At 44.1% G+C, this 18,580-nt stretch overlaps 2 protein-coding genes across 4 annotated transcripts in view; both read left to right on the top strand.

The window, feature by feature from the left end:
• Positions 1-18,580, top strand: part of mxra8b (matrix-remodelling associated 8b) — a 197,007-nt gene that overhangs the window by 172,767 nt on the left and 5,660 nt on the right. The window contains exons 1-5 of one of the 2 annotated variants that reach the window (XM_052058141.1): positions 11,532-11,730; positions 14,518-14,544; positions 14,623-14,934; positions 15,886-15,987; positions 16,057-16,518. In XM_052058141.1, coding sequence (XP_051914101.1) covers positions 11,703-11,730; positions 14,518-14,544; positions 14,623-14,934; positions 15,886-15,987; positions 16,057-16,518 — 931 coding nt within the window. In that variant the 5' untranslated portion in view covers positions 11,532-11,702. Of the gene's footprint in view, positions 1-11,531; positions 11,731-14,515; positions 14,545-14,622; positions 14,935-15,885; positions 15,988-16,056; positions 16,519-18,580 lie in introns of those variants that run through there. The other variant, XM_052058142.1, reaches the window with a different exon arrangement.
• Positions 8,305-11,381, top strand: aurkaip1 (aurora kinase A interacting protein 1). 2 transcript variants are annotated; one of them, XM_052058206.1, is made up of 4 exons: positions 8,305-8,400; positions 8,797-8,904; positions 9,628-10,085; positions 10,990-11,381. In XM_052058206.1, exons 2-4 carry the CDS (start codon positions 8,850-8,852, stop codon positions 11,104-11,106), a joined length of 630 nt encoding a protein of 209 aa, XP_051914166.1. In that variant the 5' UTR covers positions 8,305-8,400; positions 8,797-8,849; the 3' UTR covers positions 11,107-11,381. The 2 variants fall into 2 exon arrangements, with proteins under 2 accessions (XP_051914166.1, XP_051914165.1); XM_052058205.1 differs by having other exon boundaries at positions 8,364-8,525.

Below are 18,580 nucleotides of genomic sequence, written 5' to 3'. Positions count from 1 at the left end.
GCTCTTCAATAACCTGTTGTAATCTTGTTCTTAGCATGCGAATGTCAGAACATGTCCAGTCGTATCACCAGCCACAGGACGCAAAGCATCCTTCCTTTGTCATCTCATAGGAATGGAAATGCATTTGCACCAAATTATTGATGTGACGATGGCTCACTAACTGAGTCTTTGCAAACATCACAATGATTTTTTTCCCCCTTGTTGTCATGATTCGGTTTAGGGACCAACAGGTGGCACTGTGGGGCTCCTCCGGCAGCTGCACACCTGTTGGTCATAGGTAATTAGGGCTTTAAAAGCACTCCCAGCCCGAACACTCAGTGTCGGCTCATTGTTTGCTCTTGCTACTGTCACGTTTGTTTGTTTGCTGTTCCTGTGCTGCTGTCATGTTTGTTTCTGTCATGGTTCTGTTCCTGTTAGTTTTTTTTTTGCCGCAGTCATGGTTTTGTTTTGATACTTTGGGTTAGTTTTGGTTGTTAGCACTTTGTTTGTTTTGGATTTAGTTTTCTTTGTTTCAAATACAATTCGTCAAGTTTACCCTGCTCCTCTCTCCTGCCTGCTTTTTGGGGTACTCCACCACCTTGCAACGTGACACATGCACAATGAATGCATATTTGATTGGCACCCTGCTTGAACTGCTCTTGTGTTGTGGCCAGTTGAAACACTGCAGTGGAGACTGGCATGTCCTTGGCAAGAGGCGCCCTCCTTTCCTGGACTGTGTGTGGGGTGAAATGTTGCCCACGTGTTGGCTATTGGACTTGCCCTGACTGAGATGAACGGAGGGGCTTTCTGGAAATGCAGCTGAAAAATACTCAAAAGAAGTGGATGAAGGAGAGCGTGACATCGCCGTTGAGTTTACGTATTTGAAACCGTGAACCTCTACGTGGACTCAACAGCAGAACTCTTCTCCCGCACACCGATTCCATCTTGTTCAGGTGGTAATCCGAAAGCGGACAACTGATGCTTGTTTAGCCTTTAAGTGGAATCCAGGATCTTTGTTAGGGTTGTGTCCCTGTCATGGATGCTGTTTCATCTCAAGCTGTCTGGTTGAGTGCAATGTCGCAAAAGTGCCATTGTTGGCGTGATGACAGAAGAGCAGCTGGGCAGTCTTCAACTGTGTCACAATCAGTTGCGTTTTGGGCTCCAGATTTAATTGCTAGGGACAGAAAGATATTGTCTCATCTCAGTCTGTTTCGGATCATTTTGACCGATATTCTACTGTCTGAACGTTCACTGTTCTGGTGGTCAGCAGCCAAGGCAATGGGACGAATCAAGTTGAGCCGGGCCACTGACGGTCTGAGGAAGCGTGAGGTGAATGACCCATGTGCAAGAGACTCCAAAAGGAAGGGGAGGCACAAAACGGAAATGGTGTTTCCAAGTACAACAGCTGGACAATCGGCACATAAATGGTGTTCATTGCAGGGTGATGGTGCTTATCTGTAAATGTCCCCAGAATAACTATCAGGAGAAAATGCACTCATGTCTCTGAATGAGAACCAAATTGCTCCGTGACGGTCCTCTGTTGTGCTGCACTACAAAATTGGATAGGCGCGCAGCCCTGTCCTCGGACCATGCTCATCCTTAGAAAATAGGGGAAGAATTAGGGATGGAGCTTTAGCGAGCGTTGAATGGAATGACCTGACATGATGTTCTTCGACAAATGCCACACATTTCTTATCGCGGCGATTTGAAACGGGCGTCGTATTTCTCCCTAGTTTGGATGCGGACTTGCGTGCCCTGTGGCAGACCGAGAAACACACTTAAGTGTTTTCACTGATCCTGCCGATAGGGCGGATGAAAGGCCGCAAGGATGTCGGCCCCCGAGGAACAACATGGTGAGACACAGTTGCACAGAAGACACAAATGGTCACAAATTGTCGAAAAGACATGTATTACGACGTGAATGCAATCCTGATGCTCCACTTGGCTTTATAGGCACATCCGTAAAAAGGTTTGTGGTTTAGCTCAAATGAGCAGCTCAGTCGAGGTGTGGGGATACAAGTGGATAAAAACTCAAGAGGAGAAGACGTGCAAAAATAATGGCTAACGATTACCATGGCCTCTTTTCTCGAGGGCAACTGCAGTTTGATATCACTACTTGCATGAACTCTTGCACGTTGGGAGTGATTTTCAATCGGCCGTTTTGATGTAGGTGTTTGTTAAGGTCTTCCTATATCTGTTCTGGCTTTCAACACAAAGAACTGAACAAATTCTTATTGGCATCTGCTGAATAGGGAGAGAATGAAGGAAAAAGAAGGGAAGGAGAAGAGTGCCACAGTGAGTAATCGCAAGTGCAAATGGGAACCAGAGAATGCGAAACGCCAGTCGTGCTTGAGATTTATACTTTACCTGCTCCCCTGAGATCTGCCACACGCACACGCCCACTCCGAGCAGAAGAAAAAGAGTAGTGAGGGATGCGAAAAAGTATGGGCACTGAGTCAAAGGTCAAACGGTACACGAGGATTAGCGAGGGAGCCTCCAAAAATGAGCGTGTGGCGGACTTTAGCTGCGCCTTCCTTGGAGCAAACCTTCGCAGTCGACAAGCAGTCCTGTACACTCGCGTGTACATCTGCCCTCCTTATGCTCAAGTTTAGGCCACTGGGCGCTTTGCCCTTTTTGACTTTATGACGCTTGCCTTGACTGCGGTGTGCGGCGCCGTTAGATGCTTCAGTCTGCTGGAGCAGAAACAACCGATTCATGCACAGCTACCGCTGATTACATTGTGTTGATACCTGTTGCAACACATGCATGCACATATTCATTTTTTTTTAAAAAAGGACTGATAGCGGGTGGAAAAGCATTTCTTTGCACATTGTAGCCACGATTGAAAGAGCTTCTTTTTACTGCAAACCTCAAGCCAGGGTTTTTTTTTTTTTTTTTTTTTTTTTGCAAGTGGGCCTACTGATTGATGGCTACAATGTGAACCGACAACCTTCTTGCTTGTGTGCGTGCATGTCATTTGAGCCGCTCAGCTGGTAATGGTGCTGCTCTACACCAACAGTAAGTTATTTATCCAAGCTATCAGCCGGTGGGCAACTTATCACGGCCTTCCAGGTGGAATACCAATACAGGTTGACAGTTGTGCTTTGTCTTACCGCTCACAACTTGCAGAGAGCACAGCATGAGCGCAGAAACGGACGGGCGAGCACCACAAAACGCGTTCGCTCTGTCAGCTGACGCGCCACTTAGGTGGAAACTGCCTTCCTATCGTTGCTGCTGCCACTCAGACACTGAAAATGAGCTCAAATAAATAAACAAACAAAACGTCTTGATTGCTACTGCTATACCGATTGTTGTTGTCAGGCAAAAATAGTAATAATTATGTTCTGTGGTGTGTCAAATTCGGAAGACATATTTACAGTATTTTCAATTTACATGCTGGGACTTCAAGGGTGAATTGCCTCCCCCTAATCTGTTGGAGACAGACAGTTCAATACATCTGTTTATTATTTCCACTTTCTGTGTGCTCAATGCACATAAAGGCTGTTAAATGAACCAAGTGAGGCTTATTAGAAATGTCGGCTGCTCTGCACCAGCAATGTCATTGCAAATTTCATTCACATAAGATGCTAGTACTGTATTATGAAAATGCACTTTTGCGTTTTGTATTGAGGGATGGTGTCAAATGAAGCTTTGACCTCAAAGTGCTTGGACTGTGTGGAGAGGTCACAGGGAGTGCCAGAATGTTCTGAGCTGTGAGTGGTCGAGAAGAAGCATGTGCAGCACTTGCTCGCTTGCGTGCATGCGGAGGACTAATGGCCCGTAGTGACTTTCTGATCGCAAAACGTACATGGCACCGGAAAAGAGCACATGAAAGCGCTCTCTCAAGAAAGTGCTCGGGCCCCTTGACAGGAAGACCCCATTACAGCGCGGGCATCGATAACAGCGCCCCCACCCCCACCTCACCCCCCTGTCTGCCCTGCGGCCCCGATATCCATCTCCTCCCCTCAGTGGGTTCTTACTCAGGCTGTGCCGGTCCCGCTGTCTAAGTGCCCCCCGGAGAAACAACATAATGGAGTTAAACAGCCCACTTATGGAGCAAATAAAACAAATTAGTCGCAACTTTACGTAAGATTCCCCATGTTGCACTGCACAGTTGCAAAATGATGCCACAATGAGTGTGTTCAGCAAACTGATGTGGTCACAAACACGCAAAGGAGTCTTTCAAGTATTCAAGAGCGCCCACGTGAAATATGTGCTGACACAAAATCCACGCTATAAAGATATTCAACACCTGACGGATTTATATCTCATAAATGTTTTATTTTGATCAATAAAACCACAGGAATGTGAAATAAAACTTTGCAGAAATGAAAGATGCCAAGTAAATAAAACCCACATGCACGTGTTCACTGTGTTGTCACGAGAATTTTGTAGGAAACGGCACAATTGAAGCACGATTTTATGTTTGAAGTACTGTAGAGCATTTTTCTGCAGCGTCATGCACATGTGGGAGAACTCTGCAACCCATTTTCGACCAATTACACTGCATTACTTTTCATGCCACTCACCTGGCGTGAGAACAGTCTGGTGTTTTACAAGGAAGGCACAGGTCACAATAGAGCAACAAATTGTGCCTCGAGATACGAGTGACCCCATACCAGATTTATTTATTTATTGCTTTTCCTCGCGACTGCAAACTTCAGATACAAGTGCTATATTGTAGCATCAAAGTCAACACGACCCACATGACAGGAAGCAGTAGTTTGGCAGATCGTGAACAAATCTTGAAAAGGGGGTAAAAAAAAAAACAAGCATAAAGCTGTCGATATCGCCACTCCCAGTTGAAAAGTACTAAACATCACAAACAAAGCGAATGACATCCTGAGGAGTGAAAAAAGCAACCATACAAGTTTGGTCCGCCTTACACTGCACGATGTTTCCCAATCCCACTGGGACCCGAGCGTGCCCACTCATCTGCCGCACTGGGCGATTTTGCATGATGGGGTCTTTGCCATATGAACTGTGCAAGCCTGGATCACTTTCTGAGGCTCCAAATACAAAATGTGTCTTGCACCATATCACTTTTTGGAATCTGTTAAAAGATGGCGTGTCCGTCTAGGAAGACGCAGGTAGCGACAGAAAGAGGACATGGAACATTATTTACAATCACTGCTGCATACAAAGTGCTGTACATGAAGTAAAAATCAGACAGCTCAAAGCAAATGCAGTTCAAAGAATAATTGAATACATCAAAACAGACAACGTGAACAAGATGAAACAAATGGAGCTATATTGACAGGCGTGGCTCGCTCCCAGTAATTTGAATGTAACCCACACGGTGTGTGCACAGCTTGCATATATTTCTACCACAAGCTTTGCTATTTAATCCACAAGTGCAAATGGAATTCTAAATATTATTCAGGATTGTTGGAAAAATATTTGCCCTGTATGTACATTATTCTTATTACTGGGTGGCACGTGGTGGACGGCTGTGTCTTCCGCGCTTATAAATTGATTTGTTGACTGGCTGAAAGCTTTGATACATTTTGATTGGCCATAATTTGCAACGTTGGCACATCATGCACCGGTGTTTGAATTCGCTGCAAAAATAGTCTCAGCTACTGGGATTCTGGTTAAAGTAAGCCATTGTAAAAGAACATATTTCACGTTGTTAAATGAACGTTTTGTCATCCTCACATGCTGCTGGAGGCAGAGCGCGCTCCGCTTACGTCAATTTCTCACCGTAGCCTGTCATCGGCAGCTTCTGCTTCAAACTGTTCACTACGGCCTGATGCACTGGGCCCCATTATTCCGTTTTTTTGGGGGCACTGTGCAGAACCGAACTGCACATTTGAACAAAGTTATGAGTGTCCGAATGGTAAGATTGAAGGAGTGCCCCTGGAGCATATTTCTGAATGCACCCACGATGAGGGAACAGGGACTTTGGGGGTGACAAGCTCATGGTTCTTGTAAAACAAATGTGTCCTGAAGAAAAACGGGGAAAAAAAGTGACTTGTCTGACTCAGAAGGAAGACAAGTCGCAAGAAAACCCACAAAAGAGCAATGTAGATCTGCAATAGAATTAGTGATGAAAAGCCCGCGGCAACAATTATGGAACAGCTACAGTTTTGTAGAGGAGTTTTCTATCGTATGTCGATGTCGATGATGATGATGATCCTCTTGCGGGTCTACGAATTTGGGAACAACTTGGCATTAAGCTTGTGCCTTCATGAGTGAATTGACCGCTTGTGAAATTGAGCCTGTTGTCTTTTTCACCGTGAGAAACAAATCAGCCTCCAGAGGCGAAATGGTTAAGGTACTCAGAACACACACGTGTGCACGCACACACACAAAATATGCAGTGATTATGCTCACCGAGGCATAAACACCACATAGTGTCGTCCAGTCTGTTTATGAGTCAATCTCATCTTGGCCAGAATTGTGCAGCGTTTGTGCGTGTTAGTGAAAGTGTGATCAAGGGATTACAGTCTTATTCATGAGCGAAAACACAAACACCAATGCAGTCCTAATGGTTTGAGTGTTTTTCAAGAGGGGAATCTGTAAATTGTTATCATCCAGATTTTTTTTCTGCACTGTAGTTATCATATTATCTCAAGACAGTTTGTCAGTTGATTAACGGATTCCTTGCCCTCATTGGGAAAAGTGCTCGCGGTTGCAGCTTGTTACTGTGTTGGTAGTACTGTTAACATGCTACCTTCACTCAGTCACATTTACTTTAGAAAGTACTCACCAGTTACTCAGTACTTCAGTATCTTTTTCATTATTTAGAGTAAAAAAATGTTTACTTATATTGTCCCAGAGTAACAGCACTTTTACTCGTTTTTTTTTTTTGCTACCACTCATCTTTGACTCGTAGTTTTTTCTCGATTTACGGTCTAAAATTTGAGATGAGTTATTTTGATGTATTCACAATTTGCTCTGACAAACCTATTCCAGTATTTACTAAACCAATTCATGGTATTCACCCTAACACTGAAGCATACATAATGCTGTATGGATGGTTTCCAATCCCTTACCTTAAATGAATAAACGTATTTTTGTCGCGGGCCATTTTGGACTTACGTCTTCCCTCGGAGGGCCGTGACAACGGTGAAACCAAATAAATGTTTAATCGGCCCATCATCTTAGTACTCGCACACAACAAATTGGTGGATTACTAGTTTTGAAATCAGTCAAGTTAACTATAATAGTTTCAATTATTGTTCAAGTGAGTGCAAAGAGGGGAAGAAATGATTGCAAAATCTCAACGTTATTTATTACCCATGACAAATTGACATTTCAGTACAGATTTTAGCAAGGATCATGAAAGTTTACGCACATGATTTACTGTCACGCACTACATAAAATAACATGGCTGGCAAAATCTGGGCTCCAGGCCTTGAGTTTGACACCTATGCCTAAAACACATGCAGTCTCAATGGCATTGCAAGTTTATGACCTTTTCTCAAGGGACAAATGGTCCTCTATCGGCGGGCAGATCACATCTCGGAAGGCCAGGTCTCCATTTCAGAGTCAAACACACACACGCATGCACACACACCTGCATGTGAGGTATTCCTCTGATAGACCTAATAGTCTCCAGTGTGCTGAAGATAAGACCCTAAATCACAGTGACAGGACAGATTAACACACGGGTCTTAAACGTGAGTGGTACCAGTCAAAGGTCAATATACATGCACTCACACTGCAGTGTAAACCAGACAAAGTGTGTCTTCCTGTGGATGCTCTCTAAACATCACCAACATTTTCTAGCGTCACACAGTTTACACTGGATGCTGTTTTGTTCGATGGACCTTCCAAAACGTATCCACATTGAATGTTTGAGTTGACCAAGTACGAAATTGTAAAACAACAATACTGTCATCATTATCATCACCATCGTCCTGCACCTAACATCAGACCTCATTTGACACTGCTCGCGAGGCGTTTCTCTTTTAATGCCCATTGCCGAGTTTCCCTGGTGTTTGCCGCTACCTGCTGGACAAAGAAAGTATGTGTTGAAAGTTGAATTCCAAGACAATTTAAGTCTTTTAGAATAGTGAAGATGCAAAGAAAAACATAGTTTTGAAAGACTACGGAAATGCACAATGCTAAAACCCGCTTGAAACAATGATTTGCAACTCCAACCCCGTCTGGAAACCCCACCATTGCACTCAATGTTTTTTCTAGCGCGTCTCGAAACTCTAATTTGAAATCATAACCCTGTCTTGAAATCCTAAAAAACCCGCTTGAACTCCTCATTTGCATTTTCAACCTCTGCCCTGTCTGTAAACCCTTAAACGGCTCAAAAGGCGATTTTGAAACTCTGACTTTAGTTTGAAAATGTCTTGAACACCTAACGGTCGGTGAGCGCTGCAGGGCGGAACTTTAACTTTGAAGAGGTGGTGCAAAGCGGAAGGGTGAACATTCTGTGTAACGCCGAACGGAAGACGCGTGCAAGTAAGTCAGTCTCACATTGAGGTCGGTCATTAATCATTTTCGACCAAGTCAAACATTTCATGGCTAACCGCGACGCTACCCACATTCTACTACGCGTCTGGTGGATGGATCCTGTATAATTTATTGTGAGTTTTTGCTATATATCGTCAATTCGGAGGTGACATTGGCGTTAGCATTACCAACAATTCTGGGAAACTCAACTTGTACCTCGATGTCCAACGGTCTACTTTACGACGTGAAAGCAGGCTCGTCCCCACCTTCCACCAAAATCTTACTTCTGATGTCTTACTGTATACTTTGTTGGTTTTAGTGATGCTACAGGACGTCAGGAATTTGCTTGGCTGTAGTGGATTGTTGCGCGTTTGCTTGACGGCCTACATGATGTACCCTTCACAGGACAACGACATGGCAGCCTTTTTCCTGACGACTTGACCTGTTCATACCCTCCAATGATGTTTGCGTTAAAATTCCTACCTCGTCTGCGTGTTGTTCACAGGGTAACTTGTAAGTATGAGCACGTTTTTTAATGGCATGCGGTGCACTGCAAACCCCTGCATATTCACATTTGTATGTGCACCGACATATCCCCACTGCGAGTCAGAGTTTTTGCGCCCTTTCTATATCGCCCAAGATGCTGACTAAACCCTGTCGAAGTAGGATTTGTGTCAGGTATGTTAATCTCCACCGATAGATGAGCATGTGCATGTGCACTTCCTGTGCATTTTTAGAGGCAATTTATTTGTAAGAGCAATGTAAAAGTAATCAACTAATCAGGGTAATAGAAAAGACGTGTTTTGCCTCCATCTTGTGGCATCTCTAGTGAACACGACAGATTTCTTTTGGGTGGAGTGTGAATTCCTCAAGGATTTCGGGTTTTCATGACAAGGCATGTCGCATTTCCCAACTTTGTCATGATCTCAGTTATACTTTGTGGTGGCAAATGTTGTCATTGACCCACTAGTAAACAAACATGCATGTGCTTTGACCAAGGTAGAGGAATTTGGAAAACAGGGGTGTCAGGGTTTTTGCTCTTGTCTCAATCATCGTTTGAATGTGTAAAGTGTCAACGGAAAAGATGTCACGTGAGGGCAATTGCTTGCAGTTAGCAACGCGTTTAGTAGGGGTGTCAATTCCTTGCAGATCTTCACTATTCACAGCAGACCTGTATGGGGGTGTGACTGTATTCGGATATGTCCATGATGTCTGGTGTGCTTTCCTCATGACTAGGTTGCCATGGAGACATTGTAAGTGGACGTGCGCAGCCAGCAGTTGCTGCATCCATCTGGTCACTCAATGCAAAGCCACGACGTTGCTCCACAGCAGCCGACAACCGTTATCCACCTCGGTGGGTGCAGCTGGAGCCGGAGCTTGACGATGCACTAGTGCCCCGTAAACTGTCAGTCAGTCCTCTGGAAACGTGGCTCTCGCTGCGCTACTCTCTTCCTCCCCTGCCGGGGTCGGCTCCGCCGCAGCATGAGCCGGGGGAGCTGCCGGAAGAGAAGGTGCTGCCGCCCATGTGTCTACCTGTTGTTGAAGATGGTGACCGCACGACAACGCCCCTAAGTTGCAAAAATGTGCTGGAGATCCGACGACGCAAAATGAACCGGCACAAATACAAGAAGCTGTTAAAACGGACAAAATTCCTGAGGAGACGAGTGCAGGAGAGCAGGGGCAGGAAGAAACAGGTATATTGTCACCTTCACTCTCTGATCAGATCAGAATAGACTTCATTCAAAGCTTCATTTTCATGTCAAAAACAACAACAAAACACACTTGAAATCTTCTAAACACTTTTGGGAAAATGTGTTATGGTTCGATGAAGCCACGTAAACGTTGGGCCGTAATTCCAAAAGCCTTTGTTGGTGCTAAAACAACACTTGTCATCACCAAATCAGTAGCAGACCAGCTGAATGCTGGACACGGCATAGGGCTTGCGGGCAGGGTTTTCTTTTCTGCCAAGTGCTGAGACTTGAACACTTTCCAAATACCCATCAGTGTTATCACGACATATTTGGTCTTCTGCTCGAAAGCAACATAAATCAATAACCGGGTAAAGCCGATTAGAACAACTGAACTTTATTTAGGGTGTGAACTTAACTTTAGTAATTTTGAGCACAGCCACTTCTTAAGAGGGCCTGCACACGTGTGCAATGATAAACATCTTTGCAATTGAAAGTCCACATTAATGGTGGGGAAAGTTCAGAAATAACTGATCTTGATCTCATTATTTTATTGCGCAAAAACCTGCATTTGAACAGGGGTGTGTCGACTTTTATAGGCACTGTGCAGTGGTCACAATAAATGAAGATGTTGCAGTTGATTTAAGTTTTTTAAAATTTATTTATTTTAAAGAATAAGATTCCTCCCACACACGCACCCCAGCATACTGTATGACAAAACACATTGAAACAATTTGCACACAGAAATGTATTTTTCCACAAATTCATTTGAATGTACTAATGAGAGTGTAGTTTTGATGTTTTTAATTAAAGAAAAGTATAATTCACAATAATCCAATTTAAGCAAATTCAGAGAACTTGTGTTCGTGAAGAAATTGATCAATAAAAGAAGCTTTTTTGCTTTGTGCAGAAGCGTTTTGAGAAGGACTTGAAAAGGATTTGGAAGCGTGCTGGACTGAAGAAGGCGCCAGAGGGATGGAGTACACCAAAACTCTTCATAAAACAACACGGAAACAGAAAGGACTGACACTCACGTTTTTTTTCACACCAGACAACTTACTCGACCATCTTCCCTGTTTTGTTGTTGCTGTTTTAAAAATCAAATCATGTCTCGGCATTGAGTATCTCTGCAGTCCTCAATGTATTTACGGCTTCGTTGAGAAACAGGCGCCGTTCTTCTTGAATACTGTAGGTGGCGGTATTGTTCCAAGTGAGAAGCATTACAACCACAATTACAACTCCCTCATTAGGCAGACCGTACTCTAGACTTTCTTGCTCGAAAAAATAATTAAATTGGTAAAATATGTGTGAGTGTATGATTATTAAAAACAAATAATGTAAATCATGTTGATTTTGAACACACACAAAATACTGCGATGCTGTTTCTACATCCACCCCGAATTTGTCGGAGCCTATTTGTGGGTCGCGTCAGTGTCGTTTGTGTGAACGTGCTCTTTTTTTTTTTTTTTTACCCCTGTTCGGTTTCATTTGCTGCGGAGGCGGGGCGGGGCGTCTGGAGTCGGCGATTCGGCATCCAGACTTGCTTGACGAAAACAAGTACTGTACACGCACCTCAGAGAACTTGGTCGTCTCTGAACTTCTTTTGTCCCCTCAGTGCTCGACATGCACGTCTGTATGACCCTACTGCCAGGTAAGTTCATTTTTCTTGCGTAAAAAAAGCAAATGAAATGAGCCGAGGTGCGTTCCAACTGGGATTCTAAACTGACAAGTTCTGTCTTCGGTGTGCGGCGGGTTTTTTTCATACATTTGAAGAAAAGCTAAAGTATACACTTAGAATGTTGCCCTAATATTTTTAAAAAGCTAACTTCATTTAACTTGCCCATTTTTGCACAACTTTATCACCGTTAGTTTTTACTGAATTATCTGGGTCAGTACTCCATCTGAAATGTCCAGTATCGCAGAACAAGGACTGGACATGAACTGCATATTGCCAAGGAACTTAAGTCGACTTCGCCCCGGGGAATAGTTTTTTTTTTTAGTATGGTTTTGGCCCAATGTGTTTCTTGTTAGATGAGGCGTGAGCCGAGGAGTCAGCATTTTCAAGCCCCCCCCCCCCCCCCCCCCCTCATTGAAATGTGTGTCGCTAATGAGCGTTTCCCGGCGGGTGCCGAGTATGGGGAACAGGAGGACTCAACCATTATTTCTTTATTGAAGTAACTGTTCAAAGGATCATGGGAAGGTAAGGGACCCCCTCGTCATGCTCACACCAATGAAACGGCTCCCATTTCAACCTATAAAGGCTAGTTTTTTTCAAACCAAATTATTATCGCCAGTTTAACAAAAAGGGCCTTGTATACCAAATTAACCCTTTTTAGATATGACTCCATCACCACTAGCTAGAAAGGCTGCATTCATGCAGGGATGCCAATTTTTTGTCATACTTTACGCCATATTAATATCAGAGCTATTAATTGGCCTAAAGCTAAGGTTGATAGCAGTAACTGTATGATTTTAAGTATGTACTGTTCAGCAGTCCGATCAAGGTCCCAGGGGTCAGTGAACCGTAGCTTGGGGGTACTCTGCAAAATAATTGTATAATTTAGGTAATAGGTGGTGTCATGAAATTGCTAAAAGTGCAAACCTTCAGGGCAGCATTGTGGACTACTTGTGAGCGCAATATCTGCCTCACAGTTGGAAGAAGAATCAGGTTTTTAATTTCCTCTCTAGTTGGCATGTTCTCCCTGTAGGTTTAAGAATCGGAATTGTCCTTAGGTGTAAATGGTTGTCTATGTGTGCCCTGTGATTGGCTGGCGACCAGTGCAGGGCATACCCAGCCTCTGGCTCAGTCAGCAGAGATTGGCCCCGGCTCACCCTTGACCCTCAAAAAGCGCTGACCTATAGAGGAATGGATTGATGGGTGTACTGTATTTGGATGCGGTTACAGTTTTGAATAATGTTGTCATAAAAAAAAAAACATTTTTGTTGCTAATTCTATAACTCATTAGTTTAGGTGGGGGGAAAAGCTGTTTATGAAGATGAATCACGTGTAAATCTTGGCTTTCATCCGCATCGATGTGAAAACATCCACAGCGGCCTCTGGAGGAGGAGGGGGGGGGGGGCTTTGTACTTGTGGCTAAATTTGCAGCTGCACAGGTTTTTTTCTCGGTTGCTGTGATGTGGCAATGAGTAAACGTCTGACAACGGCCCTGACATCCATGAATCACACAAAATGTGCAGAGGAAAGGCATACTTGTTATTTGATTTGCACATTTTGGCTTCACCGCAGGGGTGATGTTTATCTGATTGCTGCGGTCGCAAATTGTCACCAGGTTTAAACGTCAAATAATTGGCAAATGGTTGGTTTTGGTGATTTGAGTAACGCATTAGTAAGCAACCTCATGACTCACTCTGGAGAGTGCAAGTGGCAAATTAAAGGTGCTAGGATGAAACACTTAGTTTTACCTATACCTCACTAAGCCACACATGGACTTTAGTCATCTGCCAAAAGGCTATGGTGCAACTAGCAACCAACCTGCACTCAAGCAATACTGACCACTGTGGGTTGTCGTCAAACTTCCCAGCCTTTTCAATGTCCTGCTTAAAAAAAAGACCCAACAGCACATACCAGCATGGTTTTATTGTGTTTTCATGCCGGTCTTGCTGATGTCACCATTAGGCCCAAAACAGCAGCAGCAGCAAAACAAAACAGCCAAGATTGGAACAGTCAAACCTTCAGTCACTAGGCAACCCATGCAAACAACAGAGCCAAAGCAACATGCTGTTGTTGCCCTGCTGGTAGCTTGTGACACCACCAAGATGCCAGCTGGTCAACCTCGCTGCTATCACCAAGCTGGTGCAGGGTACCACCACCCTATTTTCAGGTTCACTGCATTTGTTGTCCTCTGCTGTACGCAATGGAAACAACTCTGAGGTTTTTGTAGTTGTTGCAACCAATCCTCTTTTTGTGGTTGTTGGAAACAAATTAATCTCAGGAATAGTTTGTGTTTCAATCTTCTCAAAATAATCTGCCCATTCAGTACATTGTGATACAAAGTAGCGTTGTCACGCAGACACCCGGGTGTTGAGTGCAGGCAGAGGCAATAAAGCAGCACCACCAGATGCCGGCGGCAGCCACGTACCTTCTTCATCCCCTAAAGATCGCAGATCTGTGACGAGCCAGCAGAAGTGCTGTGGGCATCTAATCCACCTCTGCTTCAGTAAACACACTCCTTTAGTAAACAAAATTGCCACACAAAGCCGGAAAACACAAACGAAAAAAATATATATTTGAGGAGACTAGTTCTAACCTCCCGTCAAAAGCCGCCTCCTTATTTTGCCGCAGTTTATTTTTTTCAGCCAAATCAATTTGCAGTGTCTCTTGACTCCTAACTAAGGTCAAAATGAAGAATGAGAGGCAAAACAGATGCCACAGCAGGAAAGGTTTATCCTAATTAGCCTCTTTCTGTGTCTGTTGCAGTTCTTGCTGTGCTCCTCCTGCCAGAAGGTAAAGCAGTTCTTTTGCTATTATCTCATTTTTGTCATGATTGGTCTTCTGAGGCCGTGTGTTTGTGTCTGACATCAGCATGGGCTCAGAGGAGCACCAACAGCAGACTGGGTGTGGTGGTTGAAGCCCAGAACATCACGCTCCCTATCGGGAGTACAGCCGTCCTGCCTTGCCACAACCCTCGCATGTTGTGGACCCAGGACAGACTGAAGGACCGTCAGAGGGTGGTGCACTGGGACGTGATGCGCAACACTCCCAAATACTCGGTGGAACGGGTGCTGGATATGTCCCCGGGGGCCCGCCTGAGGGTCTACAACAACTTCAACAAGGGTCGCATTTCCATTCCGGGCTCTGCATTCAAAGATGGCAACTTCTCCCTAGTCATCAGCAGTAAGACTTGGTCCCAACCTATCCCGTCATCCCTCCTTTTTGTGAACAGCCCTCCTAAATTTGAATGATTCAAAATAATCAAGTATACCAAATGCAGCTTCAAAATGGTAAAAAAAAAAAATCAAGCTTTTGTCTCCACTCTCAAATGCTGTGGTTTGGTTTTGTCTTCTTAATTCACTGAAACTACACTCCACTCATCAATCAAATACCACTTTTACAACCCTGAAAAATTGATGCTACTCTGTCTGGCCTCGTTCTTACACATTAACTACAAATAGCACATGTTTGAGTCGCTAATAATATGTTCGCTTAAAGCAGCGGTGAGTAGAATACAGTGGACCAGCCCAGCCCGCAAATAATGAAAGTCCATGGATAACTGAATTGGGGTAAAAAAAAGTGATTTTTCCCCAAAATTATTAAATAAGTGCATACAAAGTTTTGTACGTTGTGGCCAGGAGGACTCATCCCAGAGTCCAAAGTGTGTCACTCAGAACCGTTTTATATGGTGGCTGACGGGGTCGGGCATGCTGCAGTTGTCCAAAAGCTGCAAACACCGGAATGACAAACAAAACTAAAAGGACTGGTCCATCCCTTTTGGTCACAGCCCCACATAGTACTGCACTTCTTAGTGTGAAGGGTCAACTTGCAGCATAACTCTCTCTGAGCTGTTTGGGGCTTGGTGTGCTTTTGCTATTTTCTGCATTTTTTTGCAGTTGTTTATGTGTGTGTGTGTTTGTTTGCATCATTCCTGTTTGTCTCGTTCGTTTTTTTGCCCCTGTAAAAAATAATCTGTAAATCTGATTTGTTGAAAAATGGTATTTGACGCTTTATCTCCCCAAGTGAGTGCTGCAGAGTTGTCCGTTATCTTCAAACATGTCTAATGTCTTTTGAAACAAACACTACTTTCCAGGGTATTTAATCTGGATTAACTGTGGTATCTTCTTCCACCAGATGTGGTACAAAGTGACCGAGGAGTATACACATGCAATCTGCACCATCATTACTGCCAGAATCAGCAATCGGTTCAAATTCATCTCAATGTGACCAAGTCAGGTAAGAGTTGTTGCATTCCGCTTGGAATGCGAGCAGGCAAAATCATGAACGGTGTCTCACGCTTCGCAGCTAACAAGGAGAAGCGTTACTGGGATGGAGAGAAGACCATTTTTGTGGTGTTGTTGGGAAGCTCGGTGGTGTTGCCATGCGTTAACCGGAACCCCCTGTGGAGAGACGGTCTCCAGGAGGACCAGCAGCAGGTGGCCCATTGGGACTTCCAGCCCCCTGGGGTGCGTCCAGACAGAGCTGACCGCTTGGTGGACCTCTACGCTTCAGGAGAACGGCGGGATTACGGGCCTCTCTTTGCCGACAAGAAAATGAGCGTGGCAGAGGACGCGTTTACAGTCGGCGATTTTTCGCTGTCCATATCTGACCTGAAGCCGGTTGATAAAGGCCTCTACTCCTGCCACCTGCACCACCACTACTGCGGCGTGCACGAGAGACGCATCTTTAGACTCACTGTGGGATCTTCGCTTCCGTCAGAGGCGACCACGGCATCAACGGCTTTCCACAATGAGGAACCCGAACCAAGTAAGCCTGTCATAATTGAAAGACCCTGGAAAGTGAATTTGGAGAATTGTTTCTAAAGAGAGATGTCTTCATCACACTTTTTTGATTTTCAGGTTCTGCCCACTCCGAGTCACGGTCCGAAACCTCGATAATCAAATTAAAAAAAAAAAAGAGGGAGCTCACATGCAATTGGTCTCAAATTATCATATAAACGTATTTACATTCGGTACCTGAATATGTATAGATGCTATATATATTATCATACATATTTACTACATATATATACTACTTATATACTACATGGCCCAATACACCAAATCAGTCCCAATTGCTTTTTGTAACGCTCTCAAAATAAAGTTAAATCTTTCTTTGATACGCATATTCAAAATGTGTTCAGGTCCATCTTAGACATCTTTTTTTTCGGCAAGCCTCCTCGCTGGCCATCTTTAAAGCCCTCCTCAAAACTCACTTGTATTCTTTGGCGTTCGACTCAGCATGACTTAGATTTGCTCTTGATTTTACTGCTTGGTGCTTTCTACCGCCTTTAGTACCGATTCGTCTTACTGTTTATTGTGTATGTTAAATCGCTCCATGTACAGCACTTTGTATGCAGCGATGGCTGTTTGAAAGTGCTCTATGACTTGACTTGAAGGACCCTTTCAAAGCTGGCAGACTTACACTGTTATTCTGAAAACATGCAAAGACTGAGAACTATGTCTATGTAGGACTGAATTTTTGTGATACATGACTCTATTTCTGTAGACCGCATACAAATGCCCTCGAGTCCTGATTTTAATGACAGCGCAAGCCTGACCATATTTTGTTTACCAATTTGGCACAAGACTCTTCACCAAGGCTGGGCAGCCAAGTGCAGCAGGAAGACTGAGCGAGTGTTGACAATGCACCTGGGAAGTGACACTTTGCTGGCAGAAAATCCTTTGAAACCCGACGCTTGCTCAAGCCACGTCTCAGAACTGTACTGGGATAAGGTCGAACACAATTGTTTCATTCATAAATATGTGTCAGTGTGCATAGACCCCACTGAAATCATTGTTGAAAATAGTTCATTGAACACATCATTGTTATAATTTTTATTGTTGTTATTATTGATACTATCGTCATAATTATATTTTTAAACTCATTCCACTAGGCAGCACAGCAAGGGGGGGGGGGTCTCACACGAACGAGCACAGTTTATAGGGAATTTAACACATTTTTCTTTTAGGTGCAAGCAACGCTCAATATTTTTCCTTGTTGAATAACTCCTTAAATGAGAAGAGGGGGAAAGCACAGCTGCAATTATGTTTATAGACATAGTTGGTAACTTAAGTCAGCTCACTCTTTGTGCCCAGTTTCTCCTGCAAGAGGAAGAGCACAGTAGACTTTAGAATAAACAAGAAAAAGAGGCTTACAGTGAATCGTGTTTTTCAATGTCTCAGCTCATTTTCTAGACTAACTTTTTTTAAAAATTCCATCTGGAGACATTTTAACAACTGAGTAGGCGCCAGCCATCTAGGGAGTGCAGTGTCAATTCTCTCTACGTTTGACCCAATTTCCTACAAGTTCCAAGCATATTCAACTCTATCCTGACTTTGGTTTGTTATCCTTCGCTTAGCCGGGATTCGGTTGTTTTCTCAGCTGATGTGTATTGGCCTCGGGTGGGGCTTGTTTACCAGCGGTCGGCAGAAGTCTGTTGTATCTATTCAGCAACTAGACCGGCTGTGTCATGCGGGGGTGGGGGGAATATGTTGTCAGAGGGTAGATCCCCCGTGCCCTTTAACCAGTTGCTCCGTTCACATGTGGCCATTGACTGCCATTCAATCAGCATTCTGGTCAGTTCTTGATGCCCCGCTGCCCTAGGAGCGTAAAACCAACATTTGCGCTCATCAGCACACGCAAAATCATTGGAAATGACAAACAAGAGTTTTTGCTGATTGAATCTGTCATCATAGATTCCTACAGATGATCAGCGGGCTATCACAAGCCTCTTTCATCTCAAATCAAGCCACTTCCACATCAATGACTTGCAAATGATACCTCCCTTGCCCACGGCAAAAACTCGCTCAGCGCTTTTGGAGGACCG

Source organism: Hippocampus zosterae, chromosome 2 (assembly GCF_025434085.1).
Source record: "Hippocampus zosterae strain Florida chromosome 2, ASM2543408v3, whole genome shotgun sequence".
In the NCBI taxonomy this organism is placed as follows: domain Eukaryota; kingdom Metazoa; phylum Chordata; class Actinopteri; order Syngnathiformes; family Syngnathidae; genus Hippocampus; species Hippocampus zosterae.
The sequence above is the reverse complement of the archived record's forward strand: the minus strand, read 5'-3'. Positions and strand labels throughout refer to the sequence as shown.

Excerpts from the sequence above, each read along its gene's own strand:
- aurkaip1 (XM_052058206.1), top strand. The coding sequence starts at position 8,850 with ATGATGTTTGCGTTAAAATTCCTACCTCGTCTGCGTGTTGTTCACAGG. Across the intron at positions 8,905-9,627 it reads TGTTGTTCACAGGGTAACTT|GTTGCCATGGAGACATTGTA; the intron begins GTAAGTATGAGC and ends CCTCATGACTAG. Across the intron at positions 10,086-10,989 it reads GCAGGGGCAGGAAGAAACAG|AAGCGTTTTGAGAAGGACTT; the intron begins GTATATTGTCAC and ends TGCTTTGTGCAG.